At 40.2% G+C, this 20,030-nt stretch overlaps 1 protein-coding gene across 1 annotated transcript in view; it reads right to left on the reverse strand.

Moving 5' to 3' along the window:
* ntrk3b (neurotrophic tyrosine kinase, receptor, type 3b) overlaps nt 1-20,030 on the reverse strand; it is a gene marked incomplete at both ends in the record, with an annotated part of 161,357 nt that overhangs the window by 25,154 nt on the left and 116,173 nt on the right. The window contains one exon of the mRNA XM_080030427.1: nt 12,130-12,318. Within this exon, the coding sequence (XP_079886553.1) occupies nt 12,130-12,318 (189 nt within the window). The remainder of the gene's footprint in view (nt 1-12,129; nt 12,319-20,030) is intronic.

The raw sequence follows: 20,030 nt of genomic DNA on the forward strand, positions 1-20,030 counted from the left end.
CACCCATTTAATTTTAATTGCTGCCACTTAATCTTCACCACTGTGTAAATGTTTCAATTGTTTTTCTCTTCACCTGGTGTTGTGTATTTGATGTATTTGCGTTGAATATTGTTTATGTATTGTTGTTTTTCCTTTGAATTTGTTTGAACTCGACGTCATTGAAAATGAGGGTCTGCTGTGCTGAGACACAATGCATTCTTTTGCACAATGGTATCTCCAGGCTTCCTATACATTCTTGTTAGCCATGTCACCAAGTCTGATGCTTTCCGTGTATACAAGGACGCTTCCAGGAACTTCATCCGTCCTCCATCTGTGTGTTCTTTGTGTGCTTCTTGGCATCTGTATACACTTCATGGAAAATATGTCATTGAAGACTCAAGAGCAAACAAGACTATATTGTGAAATCCCTGATGTGCCTGCAGCGAGAGCTCATGAGCTGCTGCATCTGTTATCTTCAGACAACATAACGGATACGCACCCTGAAACTACAACATCTCCCAAGACCCACATTTTATCAGAAGGACTTTTTACTTTAGAACTTTGTTTTAATGAATCTCGTGTTGTCATACTTCTATTTAGTGTTTACGTTGTTGATGCACTTTGTGCTGGCTTTGATGGATGTCATGCTGTTTTAGCTTTGTGTACATTTTTGATCATCTCTGCAAAGCACTTTGTAACTTTGTTTTGAAAGGAAATAAAGATGATTATTATTAGTATTATTATAAACGAAGGCAGTTCCTCATTTGTAAACAGCGACTGTCATTTCTCTTGGCTGACATGACAGCTGTTTGTTGCTTGCACATCTCATCCGCTGAAGCTAACTAGCTAATGAGGTTAACGTGAGCTTCATGAGTGGGCTGAGAACGCTGTCTGTAGCTCACTTTACACTGTCTCCAGCTGAATTATTTAAAACAAATTGAAAACACACACACATAAGGTATAATGTTATTTTGCAGGTCCCAGGCATAAAGTCAATATCTTCAAGATTAATTAAGAAGACAAGCAATCAAAAGCAGTGCTTCCATTCTATGAAAAGCTTGTTTTGCTGTTCAGCTTCCATACTGGGGCAAGACAGATTATTCCTCAAAGCTTTTATTTTCAATCTAAAATCCAAACTTAGAATTTTTACAAAATAAAAACCTTTCAAAAATGTAACAGCTGACAGAGTTGCTAACATTAGCCTATACTCTGATATATAAGTAGCGCCCAGTGTGGCGGGAATACTACACAGTGGATATGCTTTAGAGGGCACCTGTAACCCTGAAAAAATGTAGGAGGAAATACTGCAAGTTTTGGAAAAAACATATCCATGTCACAGTGTATTTATTTGAACATTTTCCTCCTTGCTGCCTACTGAACCATGTCCACCCTTCATCCCGTTGTGCAACTTGGTAATGATGTGCTAATAAAAGAGAAGCAGTGGCTCCATTAATGTCTTGCAGAGTGTGTTGTGACGCTGCCCAAAAGGAGCTCACCAAATGGTGTAATCTCTGAAATGTTCCCTCGTTGATAGCGATTGATAAATACCGATTACTAGTTCAGTCTGGCCATTCCTCTGTTTCCTTCAGAGTCATCGGACCATTTGGTCGTCAACATGTTGAGAAGGTGATTTACAAGTACAAACAAATGTCAGGCGGTAACTCAACCACCACGTCTGTAAAATCAGTGTAAAATATGAATAAATGTCCCAGTTCTAAAGTAGATCAGAACAGAAGTGGCTGTAGAAACTGGCAGCCAGTGTGTCGGGTGAGAGCCCCACCGGGGACAATAACACATCACTGCTGTCAAAGCTTCATCCTCTAGAAATCTGCTCTGAGAGAAAAAAAACATCCCTAGGTCGATACACATACATTTTAAATTAAAACGTGTTTTGACTGGATTTTGCGGGCCAGATGTCTGTTAACACTTTCTCTGCTGTTCAGGGCGGAATTTTTTTCCTCAACTGTGAATGGTTTCCAGGCTTTACATGTATTTCCCACTGAATCCCATCTCCTCCACTATGGTAGCCTACTTATCTATGTCCTCATCTTTTACTTTAATTATTTTTCATTCATTCATGATTGTAAGAGGATCAGTGCTGGCCTTACTGTCACCTGTCATGCTTAAGATGCAGCAATTGAAGCTTATTCCATTATTGTTGCATCCAACATTAAAATGATCGGAATGCAATAGTGTAAGTGAAATGCCAAAAGGTGTAGGTGGGTGCACAGAAACAATTTTATCTTTTAATGCCAGAGTGTAACATTTACTTTTCTAACAGTTATTCCGAAGTTGTTATTTGATTGTTATCTTGGCTGTAACTTTATGTATTTTCACTTTTGATGCGAGGTGAGCTGATATTTCATAGATGGATTGCTTATCTCTGGCGTAAAAAATTGGGAACATCAGTTTCATCAGAATATCTACACTCTTATCATTGTCATTATGTTTATTAACTAAACTGAATCATGCATATTGGGTAACTCCACTATTACATTTCTGACATGTTTGTAAATGTTCAGTGGATGACAGATGAACTCTTTCTGCACTTTCATTCCAGGAATACTTTTATTTATTTTATTATAAGGCTGTGATCTAGAATTTATCGCAATTACCATTTAGTCGGAAAGCCAAAATGTACCTTAACTGTAGGGGTAAAAATGGCCCAAGAATTTTTTTTTAATGTAACAGAGTAGAAAAACTAATGACACAGTCACAACAAGCTCCTTTCATTCCTGTAGGATGATTTCAAATCAAATGTAGAGACTTATTTTAAAAATACAGATCAACATAAACAGCTGGATACACTGGAACCCACTGGTATAAGTTGTCGTTAACAATATAAGACAACACAGTCATATATTTTTATACTGTTAGGTTTAAACCTACATGTTGGGAAATGAACCCATCCATCAGTACATGGAGAACGCACCAGCCAAATATGCTGTATATACTGCACGCATAGTTGAGTAAACAAGCTGCAGTATTGTGTTAGCACTGACATTTGTATTAGAATAAATGTCATTAACACAATGTAATTTATTCCTTTTTATCTGTTTTTGCTATCGACTTGTTAAACCTTTAACAAGTTGTACAATATAGTCATTGAAGAGCATTGAAATGAATGTTGTTATACAAAATTCCAGGTTGAATAGAGGGCTAGATATTTTTACATCTGCAAATCACAAAACCACACTTACTGGACAGTGTTGTTATCTAAGGAAAAAAAAATCCCTGGAGTAATCAAATTAATTACACCTTAATTAATCTCCTTCTCTCTCTCTCTCTCTCTCTCTCTCTCTCTCTCTCTCTCTCTCTATATATATATATATATATATATATATATATATATATATTTTATTTGAACAAATTTGGGTTTCACAGTTTTAATAACAAGATGTGTTTGAGCTGATTATACTGCAATATATCAATACACTGCAAGTTATGCTGGCCTGTTCATTACACAGCACTTTACAATGCAGACTGGGGAGATCGGACAAATACATCATGTCATTTGTTTTCTCAAAGTTTTTGAAAAAGTTTTTTAAACTTATGTGACAGAAGACTTATTACATTATGTATGTGACAGAAGACTTTTTTACATTTGCATTGTCCACTTTCATCTGTCAGAGGGGGCACTTGCCGACTGAGATCAACAAAACATCCTTCACTGTCATTGGATGCATTAGGTCAAATCTGACACTTCACCACTGGCGCTGTAAGCTGGAGAGAGAGAACAAGTCAAATGTAGTCAATCTCAAATATTTATCCCAGTGTTTACATTGACGTTTGCATCTTATGCACTGGAGGAATAGTCATTTTATTTCAATTTCTACTATGCTGGAGAACTCACTTTTATTAGCTAGTATTAGCATAATAGTTGAAATAGTTCTGCACTGACTTGGCATTGCACTCCTATATTGTCAGAGGTCTGGTAAGCTCACTTCTATTTTAAATCCACAAGCAGAAATGTTTTGTATTCCTCCAGGCACTGACTCAAGATACATGAGGCAAACTAGCAGATTTTACACAGCTCCCTCTAGAGCCACAAAAGGCCTGATATAGGTACTTATTTTTATTTATGCATATGAAATACGCCCCCCAAGACCTGCAATCAGACTGTTATTGGTTTAAAGTCAGAGGCAATACTGTGTTCTGTGATACCAGATCTATATATTCCTAATCATTAGTGGCAGTTAAAGTAGTACTACTTTTTAAATTTATTTTGACTATAATAAGAATCCTACTTGTAAACAGTACAGTATTCTCAGTATAGCTGGGTGGGCAGGTGAGGAGATTCCACATGTATAGCTATTACAACTGACTGTATAAAAAAAAAAAAAAAAAAAGCAAAAAAGAAAAGCACTAGTTTTGCACGACTGATGCAAAAAGAATTAAATGAAATGGAGAGTGGGGACACCACTGTGCCCTCTACTAAAGCTGCAACATCGGAAAAAAAGCAATTCAACTCTCCAATTTGTACCAGGTGACCCCACTTCCTTATTATTTTCTGGATGTAAATATTCAACCTAGTTTGATTTTGTTTAGCTGCTAAATACTCAGCGGCCACCAGCGAGGACACATTTTCTTTAACCTTTAGTTTCCCTCCGCAGTAGGATTAAAGCAGCATCCTGCAGCTTATTACCCAGAGTGGCACGCTGAAAAGCCCTGAGATTAAATCTCCATTCCCCAGCTCAGCAACATTCATTTGTCCTGGCTCACCTGAGGCCTCGACGCCAGCAAAACATTCTCCCTGGAGGCAAAGAGACGTTGCACCACCGAGATTTACTTAGCTACTCAGGTCAGGCTGCTGGGGGAGCATACTACTTGATCTGTGTGTGTGTGTGTGTGTGTGTGTGTGTGTGTGTGTGTGTGTGTGTGTGTGTGTGTGTGTGTGTGTGTGTGTGTGCATGCATGCGTGTATGCGCGTGTGTGTGTGTGTGTTTGTGAGTGTGCATTTTACAACAACTACCTGACAACTTTCCCTAGTTTCAGTATGTGTTGTCTGTATGTATGTCTGCTGCGTTGTGTGCTTTAATACTACCTGCCAACTTGTTTGCATTAATGTGTGTGTCTCTGCCTTGCAGGTGTGTGTGCGTGGGTGTATTTTGCTGCCTGACAGCGTCTGTGATTGTGTGCTGTGGGCCGATCAATGCGTGTCTCCTGCTCATCGACAACATGTCTTCTGCAGGGTGGAATGCTTTAACATTGAGAAAACGGCGGCTCGATCTAAACATGGAGGACAACACTCATTTCCCACATCTGGTCTACACTCAGCTATTTTGTACATAACGTTGCTGGTCAACTTCAATTCACCAGTACAATTATTCCCCAGGGACATTCCCACAAGAACAAGACGAGACAGAACTATAACTCCAACTACTCCAACTCAAAGCCTCTCACGATTATGACTATGGCTATCAATGGTCTGATTAATGCCAAAAACACATAAACATTAAATATTAGAAGAGCAATTCATTCATTTATATCATGCTATCTTAGAGTCATGTTTTGTAAAGGGTGACATATAAAGAAATCTATCTGCACTTTTAGCTCATCTAAAAAAATAAAAAATAAAAGAGCACCCCAGGATGTTAGTAGTTAGGTAAGAGCTAATCATCCAGCAGCTAATAGCATGCAAAAAAGCTTTCCACCATTAAACTGACTGTAGCACAGGGGCCCTGTGTCTGTTGGCATCATTGGGCAAATGCGACAAGACCAGCAGCATTTACTGTTGCCTCTCAGTGGGTATCTCCTCATAACCTGCTGCGCCTGGCTGACTGCAGGCCTGCTGCCAGGCCTTAGTGAACAACACTGTGGCCTTTGTGTATAACCACCCATGCCTTGCTAAGCTAGAAAAGAACAACAAATACATTGACCATCAAAATGATCCTGTTTTCATTTAAATTAAATTGTGTTCTGAACTTTTCTAGAACAATAAAATGGCTATACAAATGGAATCAGCTTGCAGCAGCAAAAGCAGGAAGAAAGTAAGCATTTTAGAGACACACAGACGTAAGGTATTATGAGCTAAATAATCTCATAATCTTTCAAAATAGAGTATACGAATCAAGCAATACATTGTGAAACAATTAAGAAAGTACATTCATGAATGGAAATGTTTTTTCATTATACAAATTAAATTCTATATACAAGGTCTATGTTTGACAATGCCCCTTTCTTGAAATGTTGCAATTTATTCTTTAATAATGTTACTTTTCATTAAAGCACATTTAGGATGCTTTCACACAAGGGACCTTGGTTTGTTTCCTAGCACTATTGCCTGCAAAGTCATGGATCATTTGGTTAGTGTGAACTGTACCATAACAGCAACAAATCACAGAAGTGGATTGCTCTAACAATGGGACCACAGGAGTAGCAGCTTAGCATAACTTAGTTGAGCATTTCTTGATGCCGCCTGTCTTTCTCTCGAAATCTCCATACGCACCGATCTCAAACTCTGAACAAAAACTGATAAAGATAAGAAGGCAGGTGAGAGGGTGTTCTTTATTGAAAAACGTCTTCAAAATAATCAACGGGTTTACTTCTCCAACAGCTTGCTGCTTAAAGTGTACTCTTCCTCTCTTGTGTATATTGGCGGCTCGCAAACCAACTAGGTTGATCCCCCAACCTGCCGTATCGAAAAGGACAGTCCCTAATGTGAAAAAGGCCTTCATTTAATGAAGTCACTTCATAGACAATGGAATTGTCACTAATGTCCACCCGCTCACCTCCAGCAGCAGAGGAGCTTTGTTAAACTATATGTTGCTGTTGGTATGAGGACTAGCTAAAGTGTTAACATTTCAGAGCTAGCATAAGAGGGAAACAGAAGACAGTGATCGGTGACAACACTGCTTTGAAAAGTAACATTTCAAAAGTGTCACCAAGAAAGAATAAATATGAATAATACAATTACATTTCAAAATAGATATTTGCGATCCCTAAATTATTTTACAATGAATCAAACAGTTTGATCAATTGGGTTTTCATGTTATAATTACTATAGAGATAAAACTAAGATCGATTTTACTTTTGATAATGCATTCTCCCTTTACGCTAACCCTTAGTGTTATTGCAGGATTAAAGTTTAAGCTTTAAGTACAATTAAAGCACTAAGAACTTTACCCTTGCCGCTCAAGGGAGGTTCTTTGAAGTCAACCAACGCAAAATAATTATATTTAGCATCTTACGGAACAGGCACAATATCCATAATGAGCTGTTAGTGCTCACAGATACAGTCAGCAAGATTTCTATATAAAGCAGAGAAGAACATTTATTTCTGTTTGCTTTGGCACAATATTTGTTTTATTCTGCTGCTGAAAAAAGAACTATAAACTTGGTCTCGGTGATGGGATCTATTGAACACATTGCTCACTGTGACAATGTGTCACTTTTATATCCAACCTGTTGTACACACCATTATGCTTTTATAATAAATGTTAGTACAATGACAAGTTCCAATTATAGAGGACCTTTTTGTCTAAGTCTACAGTGGCAGGAGCCAAGGAATGAAAACACATGTTTTAGCTTTTTAATTGATTCTAATTATTTTCTAAAGTTTGCAAACCAATTTAAATGTGTTTGCCGAGGAAAACAACTTTATTCATTTCATTTTCATCGCTTACTGTGTTGTCTGTGTCTGAATTTGCATTTTTTATTTTGGACTTTTGGAGGACCGTCAAATAGGATATTCAAGGAATTTTAATGTGGTTCATCTGGATGCACTTTTCCTAGACCCCGTTTCCATTTGCCTTTAACATGTGGTTTTTGTGATCAGATCACGTGAATACAGCTCTAAATACAGGTGAAAACACTCTCAAGACGCATTGAGATCGGATCACAAAAACCACATTCGGAGGTGGTTTACGTCGGTTGTGTCGCTTGTGTCTGCATTCATTTGATAGTGGAAACAGCAAAGTGACTTTTGTCCACATTAGGGACCTCCTACTCAACTGCCGCCACCTGCCTGAGCGGAAATACGTTGAAAATGCATCACTGGTGTTCATGCAGCTTTTATAGAAGCCTCATGAACGTTAGTTGCATCCGCCAGTATTGCAAATGACAAGCTTTTTGTCCTCGGTTTTCATTTCACTGCGTAAATCTGAAAACACGGAAATCGCTGCTATTGACTGGAGAGCTGCAAGGCAACGACTTCCTGTTCTTATTTGCTTAAAAATAAAAGTCAACTCGCGTTTGGCTAGTAAGCTTTTAATGTGAAGGCGCACAGGCAATATTCTGTTCGCACGTAAAGTAACTTAACTGCATATAAAGTATTGCATCTGGCATCAAAAAGCAACTTTCTACCAAAAAAAGTTTCTATTTGGCTTGTTTTCTGGGCTGCAGCTTGACGGAACTCATCTCATCTACTTCTGGAGTAACAAATTAAAAGTAGGTGGTTTTGAATTCACAACTGGCTATATAGCCTGCGGTGCCGTTCCTGTTTCAAACTATAATTCATGGAATCATAGCCTTAGGAGCATGATGACTGCCTTTCAATCAATCTGCTCTGCATTCTCATTCATTTGCAGAGCGTTCAAGCTTGCCAAATTACTCACTCCTTCTGTCTCTGCTGGAAACATTTTAATCTTCAAAAACATCACCTTAAGCATAATTATGTCTCTGTGACAGCAAAAAAAGCAGGAAGGGGCGGGGAGTTGGTAGTTTGTCCGAGCCGAGCCCAACGTATGATATCCCTTAATAACATGGCTGTAATGAAGGGCTATATGCGCTTGTAGTCCAACATCAAAAGCTAAATTGTCTAATTTAGCCCAGCGGGAAGTGACAAATCTGTAATTAAAATAGCAAGCTGAGTGATAAAACAAAGCCACTTGCTAGGAGGACAGCGGATCCGGGCTAGATACTGATCTGTCATTAGGCTAAAGAATGGTCCTTTGCCTTCACTGCCTTTATCTCCCTAATGCGGCTACATTTCCCCCAGGATTGGCCTTTTCCAGCTTGGGTTAAAAAAAAAAAAAAGCTGATGTCGACAAACGTCCTAATCGGTCACGGCTCGCCTGTTTACCGCAACGAATGTTGAGGCCACGAGTTCATCTGGAAGACCAACCAATTGCATGACGGCACTTTATGTTTTTAAATTGGTAACACAACGACAACTGTGCCTCTTTCTTTCTCGTAATGCCCCACAATCTCTCCAGCTTGTTTTGCGACTGCGTGTGTACAGGTTCAACGAGAGGTCAACTACAGCTGGGTGATATTTTTGATATTTGTTATCATGGTTTTTTGCTGCAGTGAGGGAAAGGCAGCAGCGATAACTGTTTTCAGGTGCCTAAGCGTGACGGCTAAGATACTGTGTGCTCAGTCTTTCGTCAAGAATAAAATTGGAATAGAAAAAAATATATATACTCCCCCCCTTCCCCCCCCCCCCAGATTGACTTGAAGATCAAGCATTCATGAATAAAACATCTGGCGAGGCGCACTGGAATTACTGGTGTGAGCTCTGCAGCAAGCCATTTCCCAACACATGCAGCTGTTGTAACAGGAGCCAGCATGGCAGAGAGCTGCAAGATACTGTTCCTTATCCTCCACTTTACTGTTAGTAAGCGCATTCCAATGCGTGAACACAGCCCAGACAACTAGGAACACTATAAATTACCCAGAAAATTGCTGGTGGAAATTGGTAGGACTGACCACCACATCGTAAGTGAACTCCTGATAGGCACATAGGTATAAGGAGAAGTGTGGGTGTGTTTGAATTGATGTGGGGTTGGGGGTAGTGTGGCTGGTGCTAGGACTAAACTAGAAATGGACGTGTGAGTGTGTGTGTGTGTGTGTGTTTGTGTGTGTGTGTGTGTGTGTGTGTGTGTTTGTGCCTGTGTGTTGGTTTGTATTTGTGTGTGTTTGTGCATCTGTGTGTGTGTGTGTGTGTGTGTGTGTGTGTGTGTATGTGTGTGTGTGTGTGTGTGTGTGTGTGTGTGTGTGTGTGTGTGTGTGTGTGCGTGTGTGTGTTTGTGCCTGTGTGTATGTGAGACACCCTGGCAGCCAGCTATTCTCCTGGATAAGAAGCTTTCAAGTAAATGAATGAATACATTATGGATTGGTGGCCGTGCATCAATAAAGCAGCCTTAGTGGGAGTGAGGCTCAGTGGTTGACACGCGAAGCTGCAGGACAATCAGTCTAAGCAAGGCCAACAGGACAACAGGGACCTAAAGGCTGCCCCCATGGGAGCAACCAATGATACTCTGACTGAAGACCCTCATCATACATACAGTTATATACAAAGAGGAGGGGGAGGAAAGTAACGCAACATATCATAAAACCTGCTAAGGTATACGCCCACAATCCACATACATGCAGAGATTCATTTTCATAACACCTACACACATTAACCGTGGACATACACATTGGTACGTGCAGACATCTCCCTCTCCCTGTGTATGTATCCTGAGGGGTGGAGAGAGACCACATTCGTATTCAGTGAGCGATCGGCAGAGGCAGAAGCCGTTCGGAGCCATTTTGTGTTTTTCCCCAGCCGATGGGAGAAAGAGAGCAGTGGCCATGAAGACCTTGTGATGAATTCAGGGTTGGTTTCAAACAGTTTCCTTTTTTTTCTTTTTCTCTCAAACGCATGCACATAGGATGAAAAAAATAAATTAAAATACTATGGATTCAGTGAGAGGGAAATCATTCTGTAAAGCCTATATACCGTACACCAGAGCAGCCATAGTGCACTTGCGTGGTCTGACTTTCAATTCCAGGGTGCTCGGTAATCGGGGGAGAAAGTTTCATTTGTTCCCACTGTCATTTATTCATTAGCTCGCAATCAGATCTCCTGTGCAGGGCATGAGAAGTTATAAATCAGTCACCGGCTGGACATTAACAATTCATTTCAATTCATAATACATAAGACCCCGTCATTTATTTATTTATCACTTCTAAATGGGATTTCCTGCCTTCTTATTGGCTCCCGCTCAGAAGTCACCTTGTGTTAGGCCTGACCAAAAGCCATTTTTTAAGACAGGGTCAAGATGTAAACAATGTTAGCAATTATGCTAAATGGGACCAGGATAGCCCCTTTCTCATGAGCTGTCATCCACGCTGGAGGAGGATTCTTGTCCTTGACTGAAGTTGGTGATTTTGGCTGGGATCGTCTAGCACAGGGAAGCAGCAGGCGCCAGGTTGCGGCTGGCTGCTGGCACAGTTGTTTTTCTGCTGATTCTCCTGAGCAGTTGATTTAATTGTGAGTAATTAGGCCTTAAAGTGGTCTTGTATTTCCCCAACCTGGAACATGAGTCCCAAGGGAGAGAGAGTGAGTGAGTGAGGTGTGGTGTGTGTGGGTAAAAGTGTGGTCTCAACACCAGTAGTTGGTATACAGAAGGCTGTGTTTGTCTATACAGATCCTATATGAAAATGCCTGGAATTGTGCCACCAGCTGCGAACACCATATGATCACATTGACTCTGTAGATGACAGTAAATTATACAATTGCCCTGGGGAGGAACCACAAGCACTTCTCATTGTGAAAACAAACGGTAAAGTACAATGGATATGCAATGGTTGGAATGAGCCTCATGAAGAAGTAATGTTTGATATCTGGCCAGATGCTGCACTTTCCTTTAGAGTGCATAACCCACTGTGGGAGCTTGTGTTTCTACAGTGCCTTACAGTTCTAGTTTTTTGTACATGGGTTATACTTGAACAACAATGGTTCAAAGGTACTTCTGTGTATCTTTATAAAAAAACTGTTAAATAAAGTGTAATAAAGGCTCCCGGTTTTAAAGCTATAGTGCGTATACTATGGTCGGGCATGTGAGGAATTCTGAGTAATTAAAACAACACTGTCGGCGCATCTACATGAGGTAAGCCTTTGGTGATCGTGCATGAATTGTATACATTCGGCTGTAAGTCCAGTTTTTTTTCTTCCTTAGCAGTAGAATAAAAAACTGAAACATTTTATGGGCTCTTCTTGGGATCTTTCTGAGCTCCTGCGCCAGTGTCTGGCGGCGACACCAGTTTTGTAAACTCTGCCATACTGAGAAATACAGAGAGAGTTTTGAGGAGTTGATTGGCCAAACCAAATGTGTGTCAAATCTTTTTGAGATGGCTTGAACATTACTGACATTCATCTATATATGACAAAGTAACGCACTTTGGCTTTAATGAGGGACACATAGAAACCGCACAGAGACTTACGGGTGGCAGGTTTGTTGCAGTTGTGTCCATGTCTGAAGTACTGAGGGTTCTCCACCACGGGAATGCGAGTCATTCCGATGACAACCGCGTCAGCCCCCGCGTCCAGTGTACAGGGGGTGATGATCCCATGGTTGACATGATGAAGAGGGCTGGCAGAGTCTTCCTCACCGCTGATCACTGCTACCGGACCTGGAATGAGACAGAGGAAGGTTTTAGGAAGGATATTTTATTTTATTGTACTGCATTATAGTTTAAAGGTGGAGGTCTAGGTAAGTTTGCCCATCTTTTGTGTGTTATTTCCCTCAGTGTGGTTATTGAAACGACAAATGGGAAACGACTGAAATATAATTGCAACTGCTTCAAAAGCCATACAGATCAAGGCCCGCTACACTACAAGAAGAAAAGCTTTTTGTTACTTCAGTTTGATGTAAAAGCTTTCACGCTGAAAGGAAATTATCAGAGATTGACACTACATAGAAGGTTATTTGCACAATCAAACTATGAAGGTTGAAAGTCCCTTTGTGTTCACCTTAAAGCTGTGTTTAAGATGTGCACATACTGTATGAGCAGGGTTGTGTGACATCACATGTCTGAGCATGATCCCTAATTTCCAATGTCATTTCTGAAACTGTTGTGACATTTGTCAAATGAATGAAATCATTATTATTTGATGCTTATTTTGTTCATGTATGATAGTTAACTGATATCTGGTTTTGCTACAGTGAGTCTGATTAAACAAGCCATACACATCACCTGAGGCCCAAGGAAATTGTTATCGACATTTTACAGTTTTTTTGACATTTCCAGAAAGAGCAATTAACTGAAAGAATCGAAGAAAATTATTTTGAAAAAATCTTTCATGTAAATAATTGTCAGTTGCTGCCTCAGGTCATTATTTGAATCATAAATACATCCTTTCAACCATTCTGTAATGTTGTAGTCTTCTCAATTAGTTACTAAATCAAAATATCCATATGCCTTTTAAAGCACTACCTGGTAGTTCTGTGCTGGTTAGATTTATGATTTCATACAACACATCCACAATTCTCAAAAGGTTCCCGACATGATCTGCTGTCAGCTACAGTGTGATCCAGACTCCTGTTCTATTGCTGCTCTGTCAAATGCAGCACACCGCTCTGACAACTGCAATCTTCAGATTGGAAAGAGGAAGGAAGGAAGAATGGAGGGAGGGATGGGAAACAACGAGTGGATATTAAGTCAACAGCCAACAGCAGCTCATCCAGTGAAGCTGTGACAGTCAATCTGTTTACCCACAGCGTCGAGTCTCTCTCGCTCACCTTGACAACGCAGTAAATAGTAATCAAGACCCAGTCATATCAAATTATAGGCCCCCGAGACGCAAGGGGTGGAATGAGTTGGGGATGGGATGATGTGACACAGTGTGAGCAACAATTTAAAATATGTAATGTTTTCATACCTGAGCACCCCCCCCCCCCCATTATTGTAGAGATGTTCCCAGAAGAGCACAGGGTCTTCGCTGGGTCACTACATACCAAAACACTGGGGACAAATGGCATGCCACAGCCAGAAATCTCTAGACTCCACTACACACCACACACAGAAAGATCTGGATTTTATATATTGCTAGACTTGAAATAAAATCATTTCAACAAAAGTCATGATGAGTCATGGGTACATTTTGTTAAAAAAAAAGGGAGGGTATACAACAAATAGTCCAGAAGCATCCCAGTATTATGTATCGTTTTTGATACAATATGAAATGGAATGAAAATCCATCTGATCAGACTCCAGTGCCAGATCGATGAGGCCCCAGAGAGCCCCTGGCCTTGATCCAAACCCGCAGCACACTCCTAACTACACTGTCACAGAAACCTCCCACTTGATTCTTTGGGAGATGAATGTTTTTCTGAAGAGTGGAGGGGGAAATTGGACTTCTTGACTTCAGAACATTCCAAAAAAACTGCATTTATGTTACCTGAGTGATGAAAAGGCACAACGGCTTGTGAGATGGGTTTTATCATCAGAGAGGTTTTCCAGTGTCACATAATGGAATTCGGCACCAGCCATTTTACTTCATATGTCTATGGGTGAGTAAAGTTCCCCTCTATCAAACCAACTTTGATTTATTCGAAGGGGAACTGGAAAATGAAATGATCAAACTTTCGGCAATTTCTTTTTGTGTGATTCTTCTTATCCCTATCAAAAACTTATTTTTCTTTAAATAAATATAGTAATATAGTTCATACAGAGGGTACATTCAGCCATACACTACAATTCAGACGTTGATTTAGGACTATGAATGATTTTGTTCTCATTTTCCTATTGCTACAGTCTTATGACATCAAAGGTGTGATGACAGATACACAAGGATAACAAAGATATAAAGAGAAAGAGAGAGAGAGAGAGTGAGAGAGAGAGCGAGAGAGAGAGAGAGAGATTTCAGTATTAATAATTTTCCAAGTTACTACACACTGGCTATCCTTTCTATTCTTATTTTATTCACTGCGTTAGACCTTTTATCTATGCACATAAAATGCAGTTTACGATCCATTATATATGACCCACTCATCTACACTTTCTGGAGAGCAGAGATTCTTTTTTTTTCTTTCTTATTTTTAAGCAGAATTTTCCGCAATTTTGCAGAGAACATCATAGTGTTGAACCACGGCAAAAGTTGGCCTTGTTAAGCACAAACTGTACTTTGCATGTATATTTTAATTTATAATATTTGTATTGTACAATTTTTCTATTTTTGTATATTCTTGATATTTGCAGTGCTTGCTTCTTGACTCTCATACCATGTCAAATTCCCATACGTGTAATGGAAATACTGTTTACACCCGTTTCTAGTCTTTATGCTAAGCTAGGCTAACAATCTGGAACATGTCCAACATTTCAGAATGTATAGAACACAAACTGTTGAGTCAAACATTCTCAATAACTTAATGCAACAACCTGGAGCCCAGGAGTTGGAGACTGCTTTCCTCATACCGAGCCTACACGGCATCATCTCACACACACACACACACACACACACGTTGTCAAATATGCAATTGATCATCAAAAGCCACACCGGCACCAGCAAAAAAAAAGAAATCATTCACTTAACATGTTCAAAGTAACACACAGCAGTTTGTCTGGGGATTCTTCCTGGAGAAGACTTAGATCACTGTAGTGTGCCGTCGTTTGAAGATTAGTCAAATCTCATTGCTCACATCCTCCTATGCTTTGCCAGCCCGATATGTTTCTCCCACAAACAGCCCCTTTAACTTTTTTTTTCTCCCCCTGTATGAAATATGTCACTTGAGCTGAAATTCCTTCCATTATTTTCGGGATTGTCACTCCACTCGGCATTACTTATTGTTCCCTTCGCGTAAACGACATACAGGCAATCCGAGGGCGCACCAAATGTTTTATGTTAATGTGAAGGTGCAGTCTGCAGGTGCATTAGCTAATTCAGCCAAATCAATTGATCAAGTGTGACATTTGCATCATCCGTTCCTCCGAGTTAAGAAGTCAATCTAATTTACTCTACGGGGGAGCGTAGATAGCACTGCCTTCCCCCCTCTGGCTTTTTAAATGGACATCGTTCATTAAGGGTATTGTCCAAGAGCCCGGGACAGCAGGTTTATCTGTGTGATGAATTGAAAGAGCATTCAAAACCTTTAAACTAGCCACCTTACAGGCATGAGCTGACCTTTATCTCTAGTAGGCTTTGTCACCTTGTAAGCACACACACACACACACACACACACACACACACACACACACACACACACACACACACACACACACACACACACACACACACACACACACACACACACACACACACACACACACACACACACACAGTCTCTAACTTATCAATACTCAATTTGTTTCATTCAGCTTCCTCCCTATTCAGACGTTATTGGAGGAGAAGCACTTCCCAGCCTAATGGAACCTCACAAACTCACTGTCACATATAGCAGACTAGATATGTGTCCACAGGGGGGCGCTGTTAAATAAATGCTCATCTACAACACCTACAGGACAAAGGCAATAGCAACTGCAATTTGTCTAGACGTCGAGTTATAGAAATGTTATGTCGCAACCCCGCAGGTAAAGAAAGCCGCTGCAAAATGCATTGTGTGCTGTGCTGTGTCTCATATTAACCTCAGGAGGTGCAATTAATCTTGTGGATGAAAATGCCAAATGCCAAAGATTTTACAACCATTTTATTTTATATACAATGTATTTCTCTATACATCTATGAAGCAGACGTACCATTTTGCTTTGTAAGATGTTTGACTTTGACCTGTGTTTTTTATCATGCATTTGGATGAAATCACTCACCCCCACCTTTTAAAGTAACAAAGAGGACCTGGATTAAACACAGTGACACTCACAGCCATGTCCATGGTCCAGATATGAGAAGATATAAGTTATAAGTTGCTTATTTGCATCACCTTTAGTCATTAACGTCCACTCTGCAGTAAGTGGAGTTTATATTGTCCTAGAGTTCCTCTCTAATGCCACACATACAGCAGCTGCCCTTTGGTCTTATTGGTGAAGGTCGTTGGGGTTTCATGTGGACTCAAAGGAATCCCTACAGATAGGACTCAGGGCTGAAAATAGTTTTGTTTTTCTAAGTAACAGTTTTATTTACACCTAATTGTCTCCAAAAACAACAAAAGACATGACAGTAATGCTGCAATATCCATTGTTATAATTATTAAAACATGTGTTTAAGAATGGGTAAGTGCATAAACAATTCAGAGGTTTATGTAGCATTTTATTTTTATATTTTTACACTGCCACCTCTGAAAGCAAACCAATGCCCTTGCTCCCAGCAGTGTGAACTCTTCACAGCTTTCAGGGGAAGATGTGCTCCAGTAAACAAAGCCGTTACACTTCACACTATAGTTTCAATGTAAAATCTAAAACCTTACACACAGTTCACACACAGTACAGCCACATACAGCACACGGGGAAAACTCTAATGGTCTGCAGGGTGTAAAAGTGTTGAAAAAAAACAAGCCGTTACTTTTTCTGTAGACGGCACAAATTAGCCTGTGAACCAGGTCCTGTTAAAAAGCTAACTTTGGCGGTACAATACATATTACCAACATTTTAATTGTTATCCAGAAAACCAAAGAAAAGACCTACACCAACAATTAACTTGTTTTACAAAGGTGTGAGCAGCCAGATCTTGTGTGTCTCTGTGCCAAACAACTCTGTTGTTTTCCAAACAGAATACAAATGCATCAACTGGTTGGCATTTTCCTTCATTACCATGGAAACACCATCATGCAGCAGTACTTACATGCATACTTCATGTTTATCATTTTGCCAAAACGAGTCCCCAACAAATCCACATTTTACTTGAATTTGATTAAAAAAAAATCTGTTCACTTTCGCAAAACGGTAACTATGTGAAGTATCTGTTTATAAATAATTTACATTTTCAGAGGGACTTATTACTGAAAGGTTGAGTGCCACAGACAAGATGTAACTCAAAAACTACTGAAGTACTGGTGGTGCTGTGTCTGCAACTGGACCATATTGTCCAGGTCTGGTTTTGGGCACGTTGCATCGATGACACTGTGTGTCCTTGATTATGCACTATTGTTCTTATTGCTGACAGATAAATAGTATTTCCGTTGCTATTTTCTCCTCCTCGCTCTCTGCGGGAGATATTTTTTATTTTTTTTTACATTAGCCTCTGGGTTTTTCTTGGCTCACCTGCATAGTGTATTTATTCCCGCTCTCATTCTTCACTTCACAGCGTTTTTATTATAAGAATTAAAGCAAACCACCAGACTTTAAAAAAAACCCAGCAGGGGTGTTTGTCTTTGCAGCCACCTGACTCTCTGTGTCTCTGCTTCCAAAGTTAGCGCTGAGGGTGATTCGTAGGACAAAGAAGGAAAAAAAAAACCTTCATGCAGCGAGTTTGCTCTGTAGGGTTTTCCCTGTGGTGGGAAATAAATTGTGCAGAGTGTGATTGCTTCCGTTCCACCTCCTTGTGGTAATTATCGCACAGATTCCTTTCAAAGGTAGTTAATTAGGACTGGAATTAACTTGAGGACATGTAAAAATGAACAAGAGAACACAGAAAGGATACCTTACTGAGAGGCAAGGCCCCACTTTCATTTGTGGCAGGGGTAGAAAGCAGGGCAAACTTCATGCAAGTGATTAATAATGAAAAATATTGACATAACTACTGACCATATGCCATAGTGCTTAAAGCTTTTTATATACATATGGCATATATTGGTGTCCAGTGCCATGATTGTACTGCAGTTTGATTCACTTGTATACTGCATATAGCTTTAACTGAAACCAGCAGATGTCTTATAAAACACCAGCCTTCCAAACAAGAACCTTGAACTCAATTCCCAAGAAATGGTTTTGGCAGGAAATGTGCAAATCCACACAGTCTGTTTGGCGTTAGTGCTATGTAATGGCCAGCTTATTGCCAAATGTCACAATGGTGTGAATAAGCCTTGAGGCCTATGCATGAAGTTCCGTTGACAACACCCCTCGCTGCATTGAAGAAAACATGTAAATAGCTCATCTGACAAATGGCCTCAACCGGCTCACTCCACTTCCCCACTCACAGACTAGCATGGTGAACATGTGTCAGCCATATCTCAGGCTATCCCCACAGTGGCCTCTGTACAGTACAGTGATACACCCCTTTGGCTTGCCCGCTACTTTGATGGCAACCGAATGTGGCATGTATTGAGCGCTGGGACAGCTGATGTTTATGCTCCTCTGCATTATACTGTAGGCTATTGACAATTTACAGTCGTCTGCGTACAGCTCAATGTGCTCTCTCTCTTTATGGTTGGTGTAAACAATCCCCCAAACTGAAGGGAAGGACGGCAGAGGGGGGACGGAGATAAAGATGTATTTGAAATCTGCTGTAAACCTATCAGTCATTGTGTCTGAGGCCCACTTGTACGTCCTCTAAAAATCAAGCGTCTACAGTACACCATGGCAACATGTACACATTATCTGCAATGACACTACATTGAACCAATTACAGCTGGTGTTGCTGTATATGTGGGGTCTTGATGCTCAGAATGAAAATATAAGACACCACTGAGATTGTTATTCTGCCTCTGTCTGCGCCGTGCCCTATCAGCTTTCCTATCTTTGACAACACATTACCCTGTAAGCTCCCCAGAGACAGACAAAGCAATTTTGACAGCATTCTAAAAACAAAAAAAAGTGATGGGAAATGACATCACCCAACAGCCGAGGTGTCGTGGGGTGTGTGTTCCTTGATTTATGGCTACAACAGCAGTCAGGAGCTTTACCAAAAGGCCGGGAACCTACATTGTATTACCTGTTGTGTGTGCCCAAACACAAATCGAAAAACAAACAATTCGGCAATCTGAGAATATATATTAAGAGCCATAAAGGTCTCCACTCTGTTTAGGGTTTTCATTTTTCTCTCATAGCTACATAATCAGAATAGGGCCAAATGCAGGAGCGTGCGGTGGCATTGTTACAGAAACTAGTTTGCATCATAAATTCGGTAGTAAAGGCGACAGTGCATGCATACGCATACGCAGAACAAACATATGCACAGCAAGCAGCTATATGTCTTGTCATATGAAACGATTCCCCAACGTCGAGCATCTGGAGTGGGCATGTAAATCACAAAGGAGGGCCGCAGTTAGCCACTGAAGCATACAAAATGGCTTGATGATTGTGCGTATCAGTGCTACGGGTGACGCCGCCGCATGCTAATGTGTCCCACACCATCCTATGGGACACAACAAGTGCTTCAGTGGGGATGGGGGCTAGCATAGCGGTAAATTATTACTCAGAGGGCCTGGGGATATGATTTCTTCATGGTGATAAATTCTATACTTAACAGACTTATATCACCAAATTGAATCATAACAAAGGCATTACACATTGTA

Source organism: Ammodytes marinus (genome assembly GCF_949987685.1).
Source record: "Ammodytes marinus genome assembly, chromosome: 1".
In the NCBI taxonomy this organism is placed as follows: domain Eukaryota; kingdom Metazoa; phylum Chordata; class Actinopteri; order Uranoscopiformes; family Ammodytidae; genus Ammodytes; species Ammodytes marinus.